We start from the raw sequence: 15,045 nt of genomic DNA on the forward strand, positions 1-15,045 counted from the left end.
GATTTTCCCTCCCAAAATTTGGGCCTAACTAATTTAGTCCCGGGTTCGAATTCCACTCCTCGACACCAATTGTTACAGACACGACTTTGATGTTAAGGTGGGCCGAGCGGAATGGCCGTCGTGTCCGCACAAATTACCCGATTGTACTCGAACGTCGACGAAGCCGCGCTACGCTGGCTCAATAGGAAAGAGAAGACACCCGGCTGGGTTATAATGACACAATACGACACCAGGGGTTCAGTTCTCAAGACCTCCGGAGGAGGTTATATTAAGGCGGAAGGTTAGATTACAACTACAAGAGGTACATCATAGGAAGACAGGCACTTAGACACAACCTTATATTATTCCCGACAGACCACAGAGAAACAGGACAAAAACTGACTCACACGGGGATTGATGGCTAGGAAAGCGGGTATTCGATGGCCAGCACAAGGTGCACCTTGTGCTCAGGGACAGGATGGCGCGGCCCAAAAGATGCAGGAGGTCTCTCAGCGCTCGAGGTGGCGTCTTGTCGTCTCAAGCTGGGGGCGCATCTGACGTCACGTCCGGCAAGCGGCTGCGTATATCCGGCGGGGAGTGACACGCCCTCGGCTCGTTAGCTCCGCCTCGTGGAATCGGCACGTTGCTTCTCATTGGGTGCGTGCGGGGGGGTTACTGGCTCCGCCCCTGACGAGGAGCTGACAGCCAGCCCCTTCGGGGTAACCCCGTGGAGCGCATGGTCTGGAGCTAATCGAGCCGGTGTGAGGACGCATCCTCCCCCGCTCCGCCGCCATCTCCTCTGTTGTTGTTGTAATTGTTGTTGTAGTTGTTGTTATTGTTGTTGTTTGGGGAAGAAGATGGGAGGAGGTATGGGAAAGGTCCTAAACTCACTACTGATGCCATATAATCACATTCTGGTGCAACGAAGAGTCATAATTAATGGAGACGAGGCCTTAACTGACATAGAATAAGAATAACTAGGAAGATGTCCGAAAGTTGTCTACGTGTGGTGCGGTGGACCTGGGCACGACATTTAATGGGGGAATAAGGGGAAGGTCGGCTCTACTGATTGTTATTTACATGCAATGGGACTAGGGAATGGGGGACTGGGGAAAGTTGGGGAGTATTGGAGAAAATAGGGGAATATTTACAAGCGGATATGGAGGCCAAATTCCATATTCGCAACAATATATATATATATATATATATATATATATATATATATATTGTTGCGGATCTGCCGCCGGCCTTCTCCCCTTATCAAGGGGGGATTAATCCCCCTTGTCTTTACTGACCTGGCGTGACCCGAGACCTATTACGTCCCTTCCGGACAGCGCTAAATAGGGTTTCGGGACCAAATTCGCTGTTACCTAAGTACTAGCGCTGCCCTGGAAGCGAGGGAATAATCCTCGCACAAACCACGTGTGATGGTGATATGTCGAGCGGTTTGCGTACACGTGATCCGCGCTATTTATAATTACTAGACCCGATTGGAGCGATCTTATTCGTACCATGCTTAGTCAATGGAGAAATCACAAAGGCGATCGAATTGGAAAGAAAAGGAAGAACAAATTGGTTTAATTATTACGCACGTATTTACAGCACAGGAGGAAGAGACACAGAGCAATCCTTATACAGTCTTATACTTAATACCCCAGGACAACGGGCCTGTCTGACACACACACTCACACGGGGATTGCAGATGGGCAGGATGCTGTTCAGGCCGAACGCGCCGGCTTGGTCGTCCAGGATCGGCCCCGCCCGGCTCTCCACGGTCCCCGGCATGTCCTGTGAAGATGGAGGTAGGAGAAGGCAGGACCGCGTATTGTGTCGCTCGAACGGAACGGGTTATCTCGGGGCGAACGGTAGGGGGCGGACTTAGCGGCTGGCAGCTATTCAGCTGCGTTCACTCGCTTTGGCTGAACCGCTTGGTGAGCAAGTTATCAACGCCCTGGCTGCGCCCACATATCCCTCGTAACAAAGTTCATACAGCGCGGGTGATCCTTTTCAAGCGCGTCTCCTTAGAATCCTCTCATAAACTCCGCACCAACTCAGCGCACCTCCCTCGATAACTTTGCGGTGGGGGCTTCACGCAAAGGGTTATACCTGCCACGCCCCTCGAACCCTCTGGAACTCACCAGATGCTCTTCACCACGCCCTCTCACGCCATTCCGCTCGAGCTCTGATTGGCTGGTTCATTCTTACCGTCCCCACTGCTGCCGCGCCGAGATCAACCCTCCTTCACCTTTCGAGGCCCTGCCTCGTGTTAACTTGACTAGTGGACAGCCAAATGGGACGCGGGATGGATTGCGCCCATAGAGGTAGAATGGAGGTGTACGCAAAATGAATGGAGGGCCTATTCTCCTGTCTTTACACAACGCAGGTACTAAGAGGGGAAATGGCCTATTCTTACACATACTAAGACATAACTATACTGCAAATGGGCCTATATGTTGCTCATGTGACTAACTATGGGGGGCAAACCTTTAACATTTTTTGATTTCAATGTGCCAATCTCAAAACCGCAGCAATATATATATATATATATATATATATATATATATATATATATATATATATATATATAGAGTTATGACTGTGGGGTAGGCAGTGATATGTAGAGTCAGGTAGATTTGTATAAATTAACATGCTCTGGATGTCGGATAAGAACCATCACCATGTAATAAATTTTGTTTAGCCAAATGTCAGAGTAAGGTGTATCTTTGTCCCCATTACGAGGAATGGGGCATGTTAACTAGTATAGGGATTATGTTAATTCCCCTGTTCATCAAACCTCAGTAATTTATCCTTTATCTCTTTTGGCACTGCACCATAAACACTAGTGAGGAAATACCCATTAATTACCCCATAATAACAATAAAACCAACCGGAAGCCAGCTCTGAACACTGCCGATGGACACCACCATCTACATCGCCTGGCAGACACACATAGCTCAGGCAGGCCGAGAGCCACACCCAGAAGGACAGTGATTGGGTGGGAGTTGACCAACAGGAAGGCCGGGGTAAGAAGGGACTTGCTGATTGGCCAGGGTGGAGCAAGAAGGCACTCATCGATTGGTGAGAGAAGGGCGAGCAAGAAGCGGCACGCAGATTGGTGGAGAGCTGGACCATGCAGTGGTGGTCTGCGGGCTGATTGGTGGAGAAGTGCCGATGACGTCACGACCTGATGTTAAAAGAACCCTCGGACTGACATTTTCTCTCTTGCCCTCCTCTCTTGCTCTCTTGCCCTCCTCTTGCATTCTCTCTTGCCTTCTCTTCTTGTCTCTCTTCTTTTGTTGCCCTTGATGACCTCTTTCACCCTTACCTCTTCTCCCTCGCGCGATTGTGCTTGGACCGACCGTGTTCAGAGATGCCATCGAAGACGTGCAGAGACTGCTAGAGGAGCCACGGCCCGGGAATTGCGGTTCTCTGTGTGTGGATGAGTGTACGAGCGCTGCAGCGTGAAACGGGCGCAACGAGGCTGGTTTCCCGCCAATGCACGGTCCCATTCACAGAGCACACACACACACACACACACACACACACACACACACACACACACACACACACACACACACACACACACACACACACACACACACACACACACACACACACACACATAATTTATTTTATCCAACGTTCTTTTATCCCTTTGTCTGTGTTTAAGTCTGGTGTGGAGGATCCCGTTTAGGACTTTAGTTTTACCGTCGCGTTTTCTTGTTATCAGCATCCGTTTTAATAAATCATTTTGTTATTTTTTGTACATTCTAAACCCGGTTTTTGTTTGAGTTATTTTCTGCAGGTTGAAGACTGCCCGGAGGGATCGCTCAGGTAAGTGCTTCAGCTTCCTCCCCTTTTCCATTTTTTCCCCGTGTGTATCAAGTCCGCAATTGAACTGAACACTTCGGAGTAAAAGCTCGTTTGTGGCCTTCCGTGACTCTCCCGGTGTTAACTGAGAGCAGTCACATGACAATATATATATATATATATATATATATGTATGTATATATATATATATATATATATATATATATTGTTGCGGTTTTTAGAACCCTCCACTTTGTAAATATTTGTAATAATCCCTTATAAATAATCCCCTGTAAATATTCCCACTTTTGTGTAAAGGTCAAAGGTCGCACCCTAGTTAGGTCATATTGCAACACGTAGAACACCATAGGATCTTCTTTAGTTATTTCATTAGTATGTGTTTCAGGTAAGGATCTGTTCCCAATAGTTTGACTCTGCGTTGCATTAATCAAATAACCTAGGCCCCTTCTCAAATTCCCTCCTATTCATTTTGCGGCTTCACCCTCTCCAAATTGTATTATGCGCCTCTGCCAGCCACAGCCGCCTCAGCGTTCGCTGCCTTTTGGTTGTTCGCTGCCAGCCGCCATAAGCCACGCGGCCGAGTTGGAGAAGAAGGGGGAGGAGCGCCAGGAATGAGGCGTGGCCCACCAACGCACCATCAAGGGGCGGACTGGTGAGCCCTCACGACCAATCAGGGCCAAGGCAGCTCACCGATGGGCGTATCCAAAAAGGCAAGCAGCTTAATACGCGATCGGCCAATATAAGCGGTCGCGTGGGACTACTTGAGGAGATGAGCCAGGGAGAGAGAAGGAGTTGAACATCAAGAGATGTGCCCGGGAGAACGACTTCAGCAGATGAGAGACGAGTCGTGCGACAGAGAGTGGTGAAGGAGTCCTTGCTTGCCGTTTTCACGAACTGTTGGAGGCGCGCAACTGGTTGAAGGCGAAGGAGTCAATCTATTACGTACGCAGCATCCCAGTCTCCCCCCCCCCCCCCCCCCCCCCCCCGCGATATAATTGTCCGGTCGTGTTCAACGACACGCGGAGCTGTTTGCCGGGTTTCTCCTCGAACCCGGAGCGTGGACCGGAGCGCGAGGTCGGAGCCGGACCTCGACGCCTACCAGCTGCCTGGACCCTTCTCTTCCTTCCCACCACCACCACCTTTTCGTGTAAGTGTGTTTGTTCTGTCCTGGGAGTGTTATATAAGACTGTATAAGGCTGCCCTGTGGTACTGCTTCTTCCTCTTCAACTGTACATTACCTTTCATTTCCTCTACTAGTATTGTATAATAAATGATGTGTTCCTCCGTTCACTTTGGTTTCTTCTCCATTCGAGCGCCTGATTCTGTTTCCTTCAATTGAATATATGTGGCACGATTCGGCCGACCATTGTAATCGGGTTTAGTCTTTTCTTAACGGCCCGAGTCACAGCTTGCTTCGCTCGGCGCATCTATTAACGCTGCGGCTCAGGAGGAAATTATCTCCTCGCTTACGGCCGGTCTTAGTACGCAGGTATTTGGGACTTCATTGACTAATGACCCTGGCTACTACCGACCGGAAGTGGCGTCATAGTTTCCAGGATCGGAGACGGCCAGTGTAAAAGACAAGGGGATTAACCCCCCCTTGGTAACGGGAGTGCCGTACCCCGGATCCGCAACAATATATATATATATATATACTATATATAGATATATATATATATATATATATATAAAAATATATATATATATATATAGATATATATATATATATATATATATAGATATATATATATATATATATATATATAGATATATATATATATATATATATATATAGATAGATATATATATATATATAATACTGTATATGTATATATACAGACTTGGCATTTAATATGGAATATTTTTTTTTCCTTGACTTGGGCTTACTTTCTTAACTCAGTATATCAATCTGGTGAGTTTCTTTTACACTTTGGTGATTTATTTGTTGAAAGAACCATGTCACTGATTGTCTTTCACAGCAAGAAGTCAATAACAGGATAATATCACAGGTGGCGTGACAAAATGTAAGGACAGGTACATTTGACGATTGGCTTCACAATCGGGTATATAAGGGTTGTTGTGTTCTGTATTAGTGGAAAATAACTGCTGCACGTTTCCGAAAGTTATTGCCGCTTCCTCTGGAGATGGTCCGTCAACTCGACAATGCTGTTTGTCATGGAGTGGTGGCTTTACGAAATTACGACATGAAACAGCATGCTATTGCTCGGCAGTATGGCATCACTCAAGGTCAGGTGTCAAAGATCCTGAAACGAAATGCTCAGAGGGGTGTCCCTTCTCCAATACCGAGGCCAGGACGTCCCCGCAGAACCACAAGGAGGGATGATCACCAGCTGCACTGGTTAGTCCGTAATGGCTGTACCAAGTCAGCTAATCGGCTTAGGGCTGAGTGGCAGCAACTGACAAATGTGCCTGTATCCAGAAGGCTAGTCAACCAACGACTGGTTCAAGCAGGCTATCGTGCCAGGCGTCCCCTGAGAAAGCCACGCCTGACCAGACAACACCACCAACGCCGATTGCAGTGGGCCAGAGAGCACCGTCAATGGCAGCCAGGACACTGGAATCACGTGATCTTCAGTGACGAGTCTAGATTTCTGGTCTATCGTCAAGATGGCTGCGTCTGAGTGCGCAGACAAGTGCATGAAGCCTACAACAAAGATTGTATAGTGCCAAGAGTCCAAGCTGGAGGTGATGGGGTGACCGTTTGGGCTGCTTTTCATGCAGGGGGCAAAACTGACCTGGTTGTTCTGAATGGAAACCTGAACCAGTTCAAGTACAGGGCCATTCTGGAAGAAACATTGCTTCCATTTGCTCGTGCAGCCTTTCGAGGAAACTTTGTCTTCCAAGATGACAATGCACGGCCTCATCGTGCTCGCATGATCCAACACTTTCTTGCTGACCGTGGTGTAGAGCATATGGAGTGGACTGCCATGTCCCCGGATATGAATCCGATAGAGAACTTGTGGGCAGAATTAACGCGTCAAATCGACAACTTGGACCAGCAGCCGACCTCTGTGCGTGAATTGCAGCAGGCTATTGTTACTGCATGGCAAGCGATTCCTGTCCAAACCTTGGCAAATCTCGTGAACAGCATGCCTCAACGTGTACGTGCTCTCCTGAATGCTCTTGGGGGTTACACGAAGTACTGAACTGTAATTTTACTGTCCGTAATCCCAGTCATAATTGAACTTTTGTTTTTGTTAAAAAAATTTTTGGCTAATGTGCAAAATAAAGAGATACTTCTGGAAAACGTACAGAAGTTTAACACAGTACTGTCCATGAATTGAGTTCGATATCAGTTTACATCACTTTCAAGGATCAATTTATTTGTTTCGAAATGTCAAATGTGGTTTTTGTTTCTTTTAAAGGTCACATTAACAAAATCTAGAATAATTTCAACATAATTCCAATGAAATTTTGGTTCTAAGACATCTTGAAAAGTAAGTTCACCCCCACAAAAAAAATATTCCATATTAAATGCCAAGTCTGTATATACATACATATATGTATATATATCCATACATAAGTAATTTTGTTACCTCCAATGTAGGTTGCTGATTACAAATACTAAAAGGATTAATTTGTTTAAATAATGACTACTTTCTGCGATAACGTCTTCACCACTCAAGTATTTTCCTCCTTGAAAATGGCAGAACATTTTGCCATGTTTAACGTATTCAATTAGCCCAAGCAGAATAAACAAATTAAAGCGGAAACAACCAAGCAAACTGTGTTTTGGCTTTCATGAAAGGAAGGAATCCCCCTTGTCCTTTGCTTCGAGAAATTTTACCAATACATGCACAACCATTCCCTAGAATGGAGCATTTTTTGATGTCTCAAGTAATTCTCCTTGTACTCTGATAATTTTTGGAAGAAATGCTTACTTAATGGCTCCGTGGGAGAAACATTCCTGGGTAATTTCATACGTTTGATGCATATGTTTGTGTCATTTCTCTTTCACTTAAGTGTAGGCAAGTGAAAGGCACTCCACACTTGTCAGTGATAAGTATGAGATCCTCCACACCAATGACTAAGCATATCAACAATATCCTGCATTGTGTACCTACCTCTAGATATGTGACTTTGGTGCATCGCGATTTCACGTGCACACGACTCGCATGAGCTTGGTGGGGACTTTCCCTTGGATGGCTCCTGAGGTTATTCAAAGTCTGCCTATTTCTGAGGCCTGTGACTCATTCTCCTTTGGGGTGGTACGTCCTCATGTAAAAAAAATTCTGAAGTGCATACTCCCTGAATTGTCAGTATTTTTTCAGTTTATTTCAGGGTTTCATTCTAAAGCTGAAGGAAAAGTTTTAAAAGTTTTATTATTGGGTTTTTTTCTAAATGCTAATAATTATTGTGTTTCTGGAATGGTTGAAAAGTTTATTCCATGGTACAATGACTGAATCTGGAATATTTATAATTCATGTTGAAGGTGCTCTGGGAGATTCTCACAAGGGAGATCCCCTTCAAAGGTCTGGAGGGGTTGCAGGTTGCTTGGTTGGTTGTGGAGAAAAATGAGGTGAGTGGAGTTTTATTTGTGTTCTTTATATCCTTCAGAAAGGTTTGCTTTTTACTTTGTCAGAATACATACATTTTGAAAATAAAGTACAATTTGGCATATGCATATCTGATTAAGATTTGGTTTTGAATTTGGTTTGCTACTTTCATTATTTCATTGGTTTGCTACTTTCATTATTACTGCTGTGCACCTAAGCCACTGGTGTAGTTTTCCCACCATTGTAGTCATTGAGGTACATGGACATTGGAATATTTACCCATGGACAACGAGAAAGTCATATATATATATATATATATAAAAGAGTTCACATTCGAGTAGTTTCAGATAGAACAGCCAGCTTAACTTCTTTTCTGGAAACATGGTGTGCTGCACGATGGAGGGCATCCTCTTGATGAAGTTTTAGGAACACAATAAATGTGCACAGAGCCTGAAGCATGTTTTGAGAGACTCAATGACATTTTATTTCAATGTCCAACCTAGAGGCTAACAATCCCCAGCGAGTGTCCAAAACAGTTCTTCGACCTCATGATGCAATGCTGGGAAAGAAATCCCAAGGTGAGGACTTTTTTTATTTTACTAATGAAATTGCAAGTATTCTTGGTATTTGTTTCGATTGGAGGTCTCAAGTTCTCATTTATCTGACAGAAAAGGCCTAATTGTAGGCAAATCCTGCGCATCCTTGATGCTATGAGCCATGACCGTCAACTGGAGCATCGATGCAACACCTTTCTCCAAAATAAAAATCAGTGGAGGTAAAAGTATACTTTAAGTTAAATTGTATGTTCAACGTTTGTATTATATTTGTTAGTATACTATATTGTATAAAGTATACCTATGGTGATGATATGATTATAATATCATCACCATGCCTTTGTGATTTTGCCACAGGGTGTTGTTGGCATGCATTGTTGCTATGTATATGCAGGTCTGCTTCTAGCAGTAGTTACCCCACTCACGCGAAGCAAAAAACGGGGTTAAACAATTACTTTATGTCCGTACATCCATCTGTCTTATCAGTTTATGATCGAGGAACAGCTTATTTAAATTGAATGTTATATGTTGAATATGAATCAGAACATGAATCGGAAGACAAGTCTGTCGTTTTACTGTACTTTGTCTCTGAATTCGTCCTGATCTCACATGCACAGAGAGGAGTGAGATAATATTTGTCTTTGTCTGCCTGACAGTCAAATACAATTCAAAACAAGAAAAAGAGCAATCAGAGATTGCAAACCCTCGCCAGGATGTATTTTCAGTGTTTTTTAAGGCCTTTGTGTTAAAACAAATATGGCGGCCGAACCACGTGACTGATGACGTCATTATTTTTTTCTAAACAAATTTATTCTTAGATTATGCTCAAGAAATTTCATCTTGATTGGATGACGTTTTGTACTTGTCAAATTATGATGTCATAATGGAGGCATCTATGACATCATCATTCACAGATGTTATTCCACATGGAGAGTTCTTTACAATGAGCCACGTCTCAATTTTTTCTATTCAGCGCTTTCAGAGATATGTAGGTGCAATTTTTTTCGGTTTTTCCAAGATGGCGACCGAACCACGTGATGTGAACCACGTGACGTCATAATTATCATTAAAAAAAATTATACAGGTGGAGTTGCACCTATGGTGAAAATTTCCTGTCAATCGGACCAACGGTTGCAGAGAAAATCATATTTATTCTGTGCGGACAAACAAACAAAAAGACGTCATGCGGAGCACGATACTTGCAAAATCCGCCCCCCACCCCGAAGAAAAAAAAATTCCATTGATACAGCAAATTGTCCATTTCATCAAGATTAAAATTGACAATCTTGATCAAAGCTCGGGTCAATAGGAAGAAAAGTGACGATTTTTCAGATGAAAAATGATGATTTTGGAAGGTTGACCTTGAGTTGACCTTTGACCTTTTGACCTCAAAAATAGTTTCCCTATTTAGTGACTCAATGTGCAAATGCTGTTCAATTTTTAAGTCAATCGGATGAAAATTGAGGATTTTAAAAACTTGGCCTATGTTGACCTTTTGGCCTATGTTTACCTAAAATATAATTTGTGGTTGAATTCAGTGACCAGATATGCAAGTCTTCTTCAAATTTCAAGTCAATTGGATGAAAATTGAAGATTTTAGAAATGTGGCCTATGTTGACCTTTTGGCCTATGTTGACCTCAAATATACTTGGTGGTTGAATTCAGTGACCAGATATGCAAGTCCTCTTCAAATTTCAAGTCAATTGGATGAAAATTGAGGATTTTAGAAATTCGGCCTATGTTGACCTTTTGGCCTATGTTGACCTTTTGGCCTATGTTGACCTCAAAAATATTTGGTGGTTGAATTCAATGACCAGATATGCAAGTCCTCTTCAAATTTCATGTCAATCGGATGAAAATTGAGGATTTTAGAAATTTAGCAAAGTTGATGACCTTTGGCCTATGTTGACCTTTTCATCTTTTGACCACAAAAACAATAGGCTTCTTGCTTTTGACCAACTCTACCATTTGGTGAAGTTTCGTGAAGATCGGTTGAAAATTGTGACCTGTAGGCCGGTGACAAACAAACAAACAGACAGACAGACAGAACCACAGACGCAACAGACCAATATACTTGAAAAATCTTCTATTTTGCAAGTAATAATAACTATTTTATTCATGAAAATAAATAGCACAAAAACAATGCACAAACCATATTAATTAAGGCCACATTTTGGACAAATTTTAAAAATGAAGTCCCGAACCCTATTTTCCTCATTACCCCCCTAAGTTTTGTGGATTTGCTATTCACGGGGATTTCAAGAACATAACCCCCTTATTTTCAAGAATGTAACGTTTTATTAAGTGTTTACAAGTCTTCAGTTACCTTGAAAAAAATAGATCTATGCCTTTCACTCCATTCAATTTCCAAGTCTATGTTTGTACCTCCTGACTTGTCTTTGAGACACAAGCTAAGGGAGACAACTAAAGAGCAGGTAATACGGTCAGAAGGTTATTCTGTCGATGTTCCGGAAATACACCCAACTGGCCATCACCTTCCTGCTATTCTTGCTACTGGATTATGCAGGGATGAATGAATGAGAGAGTGTTTTTGGTTTGCTTCCCTCCTTTCTGGATTTTTCAAGAGTAAGACACTTTTCAACAAGAGTAGGACTTCCCGTTTTCCCTGGGTAAACGTTTACCAAACCCCACTGTAATGCTTTCAAGAATAGTACAGTCATCCACCACCATTATCACCCATTAACCGTCAAGCTCCATGGTGATGGGTAAAAGGTGAACGGATAGTTATTATAAGCTGACAGCTGTAGCTGTGAAATTGCACATTGGCTGTCGAGGAAATTAATTGCTTCAAAGATTCATATACAAGGACATTAAGATGCGTATCGCAGTTAGTTACTTGACAGAGAAGGATGCTGCCACACACATACTCGCCAACTCTTTTTGGGAGACACCATGGATCTTAAACATCTAAATCCTAAATGCAGATGGGACAGTCAAGCTGGACATCCCTATATGAATGACACCATTTTCTGAGGATTGCCTGTTTTTGGCATTGGCTGTTTTTGGCATTGGCTGTTTTTTGTCAGAACAAATTTTGCAGTGGAACAAATAAATGACCAAAGAGTTCATATGTGAGTTCGCTGCCAAGTGAGCTGTCTTTCCATCAGCTTCCAAGACCTGGCTTTTCATGGAGAACTATAATAACCGGGCTAATCGACTCGTGCAGTTTTTTTCTATTGCTTACGCACATTCTTTCAAACTATTGGTGCAGTTTACAAAACTGTTAACACAAAACTCAAAAGCACTAACTCTATTTACAAAAGCTAGTTAGACATGTGAAACTCCAAAATGTATGTCCAGTTTTATTGAGACGTCTTTCAAAAGAACACAAACTTGCATCAAAGCAAAAACTTTTAATGAAACGGCAAAATCTCATTCATTTAATAATCAAAACAAGATGAAGTAATATCATCACTATTAAATAATTAAAACAAACTGTATATCCTTCTGTCAAAAAACTTGTACTATAATCGCAAAAGAAGTTTTTCGTAGTTGCACTTCGAAGCAGAAATAGGAAGAAAATGCGGTTGTCTGTGTGGAGTACTCGGATGATGTTTGCCATATGGACCTTTGTAGATTTGGGTGAACCAACAACCCCGCTTATCTCATTGTCGCTTATCTCATGGTCGCTTATCTCATGGTCAAACCTCTGTTTATGATGTGGTCAACTATTGTTGCCCTTATTTCAATGGAAACAGCAGACAGCCTATGTCTAACTGCATGTTCTTGAGCCCTGCCTCCGCCTCGACCCTGAACGTGCCCATCAATTGATATCATCAGCGGTGTTATGATATCATGTTATCCTCATGTTACCGTCATATCATGTTATCATCATATTGTAGCGGTTCCCGCTGAATGTACACAATTGCCTTGCACCTGCCAGGACGCGGCCAGGGCGCGATCGCCATGCCGGGCTCGTCCGGACGGGCCCAGACGCGCCTCTCCTGGGCATGCCCGGACTCGCTGTTCCCGGGCACGCCCGAACCTCCCGGGCACGCCCGGTCTCGTCTTTCCCGGGCATGCCCGCTCTCGCCTTTCCAGGGCTCGCCCAGAGCGCCCGGGCATGCCCAGCCTCGACTTGCCAGGCCGCGTCCAGGACGCCCGGGCATGTCCAGACTCGCCTTTCCAGGGCTCGCCCAGAGCGTCCGGGCATGCCCGCTCTCGCCTTTCCAGGGCTCGCCCAGAGCGCTCGGGCACGCCCAGCCTCGACTTGCCAGGCCGCGTCCAGGACGCCCGGGCATGTCCCTACTCGCCTTTCCAGGACTCGCCCTTGACACCCAGGCATGCCCGGTCTCGGTTTTCCCGGGCAAATGCCCCGGCATAAATGTGTATATATATTGCTGCCCGATAAACGGGCTTGTCAGAATACCTGAGCTGTTTTGTTTCAATAAAGCAACTCGGACGAATTCCGTCTTTGGTCGCGTCAATTCTTTCGACTCGCGTTGGAGCGCAGCTCCTTCACTGGTGACCTACCGACATGGACACGGCAGTGACTCTTAAACTGCCTACCTTCTGGGAGGCTCACGCGGCTGTTTGGTTCGCCCAGGCGGACTCCCAGTTCGCCCTGCGAGGCATCACCGTGGACGACACCCGCTTCCACCACGTCGTCGCAGCGCTCGGTTCCGCCACCGCGGCCCGCGCCCTGAGCCTCCTCGAGCACCCGCCGGCTGCCGACAAGTATGACGCGCTGAAGACGCTCCTCCTCGACGCTTTCGCCCTCTCACCGGCGGCACGCGCACGGCGCCTGCTCGCCCTGCCCGAGCTCGGCGACACGCGCCCGTCCGAGCGCATGGACTATATGCTCTCGTTGCTCGGTGAGCACTCTCCCGATTTTCTGTTCCGCGAGCTGTTCCTTCGCCAGCCGCCGCACCCGGTACGCCTCGCCCTGGCTGGCACGTCGATCACCGATCCCCGCGCCCTCGCCAGGGAAGCAGATAAGATCTCCTCGGCGGGCCAACACATCGGCGCGGCTACCTGGAACCTGCCGCCGTCCGAGGCGACGCCCGAGCGCCCTGCGCGGTTGGAGGCCGAACTGCCGGTGCAACTGGCGGCCGCCACGCCGCGCCGACCGCTTCCGACACGAAGGCCGGGGCCTCCACCTGACCAGGCGTGGTGTTATTACCATGCCAGGTTCGGACACAAGGCTCGGACGTGCCGACCCCCGTGCACTTTCGGCAAGTCGGGAAACGGCCGGGCCGGCGTTCATTCCCAGCCATTTGCGCCGGCCACTCGGGCAATTTGCTTTTTATTCGGGACAAAGCATCCGGGCGGCGTTTCCTTTGTGACACCGGCGCCCAACTGAGCGTCATACCCGCCTCCGAGCAGGACAGGCGGGATGCCGTTTGCGGCCCCTCTTTGGTCGCTGCTAATGGCTCGGCCATACGCATTTTCGGCCTGCGCGACGTCACCCTCTGCTTCGGCAGCCAGCGCTTTCAGTGGACCTTTGTGACCGCCTGCGTCCCCATGGCTTTGCTGGGCGCCGACTTCCTCTGCGCGCACAGGCTGCTGGTCGACGTCAAACGTCGTCGCCTTGTCAACGCCGAGACCTTCAGCTCCCTGGCGTGCACGATGAGCAGCTCCGCGCCGACCGAACTGGCGTGCGCCCTCCCGACGGCGAACGAGTTCGCTCGCCTGCTCGCGGAATTCCCGGCCCTCACGCGGCCGACGTTTTTGGCCGTCGCAGTGCGGCATGGGATCGAGCACCACATACCCACTACGGGCCCACCGGTCTACGCCAGGGCCCGCCGCCTCGACCCGGCCAAGCTCGCCGTGGCAAAGGCCGAGTTCGACGCGTTGGAGCACCTCGGCATCGTGCGGCGCTCCAATAGCGCGTGGGCCTCACCACTGCACATCGTGCCACAGCCGGGGGGCGGATGGCGCCCGTGTGGCAACTACCGCCGCCTCAACGACGCTACCACCCCCGACAGGTACCCGATCCCGCACATCCAGGACTTTTCCGCCGGTTTGGTGGGACGGGTCATATTTTCCAAAATTGACCTGATACGGGGATACCACCAGGTACCTGTCCGGGCGGCCGACGTCCCGAAGACGGCCGTCATCATGCCGTTCGGCCTGTTCGAATTTTTGAGGATGCCGTTTGGCCTCAAGAACGCGGCCCAGGCGTTCCAGCGCTTAATGGACGG

The 15,045-nt window shown here is 46.5% G+C and overlaps 1 protein-coding gene across 5 annotated transcripts in view; it reads left to right on the forward strand.

Moving 5' to 3' along the window:
- LOC137436963 (mitogen-activated protein kinase kinase kinase 20) overlaps positions 1-15,045 on the forward strand; it is a 145,324-nt gene that overhangs the window by 62,618 nt on the left and 67,661 nt on the right. For all 5 annotated transcript variants that reach the window (XM_078786570.1, XM_068131217.2, XM_068131226.2 and 2 more), the window contains 4 exons: positions 7,902-8,039; positions 8,264-8,350; positions 8,831-8,905; positions 8,996-9,102. In XM_078786570.1, coding sequence (XP_078642696.1) covers positions 7,902-8,039; positions 8,264-8,350; positions 8,831-8,905; positions 8,996-9,102 — 407 coding nt within the window. The remainder of the gene's footprint in view (positions 1-7,901; positions 8,040-8,263; positions 8,351-8,830; positions 8,906-8,995; positions 9,103-15,045) is intronic.

This window comes from Myxine glutinosa, chromosome 1 (genome assembly GCF_964187855.1).
Source record: "Myxine glutinosa chromosome 1, kmMyxGlut1.1, whole genome shotgun sequence".
NCBI classification, from domain to species: Eukaryota; Metazoa; Chordata; class Myxini; order Myxiniformes; family Myxinidae; genus Myxine; species Myxine glutinosa.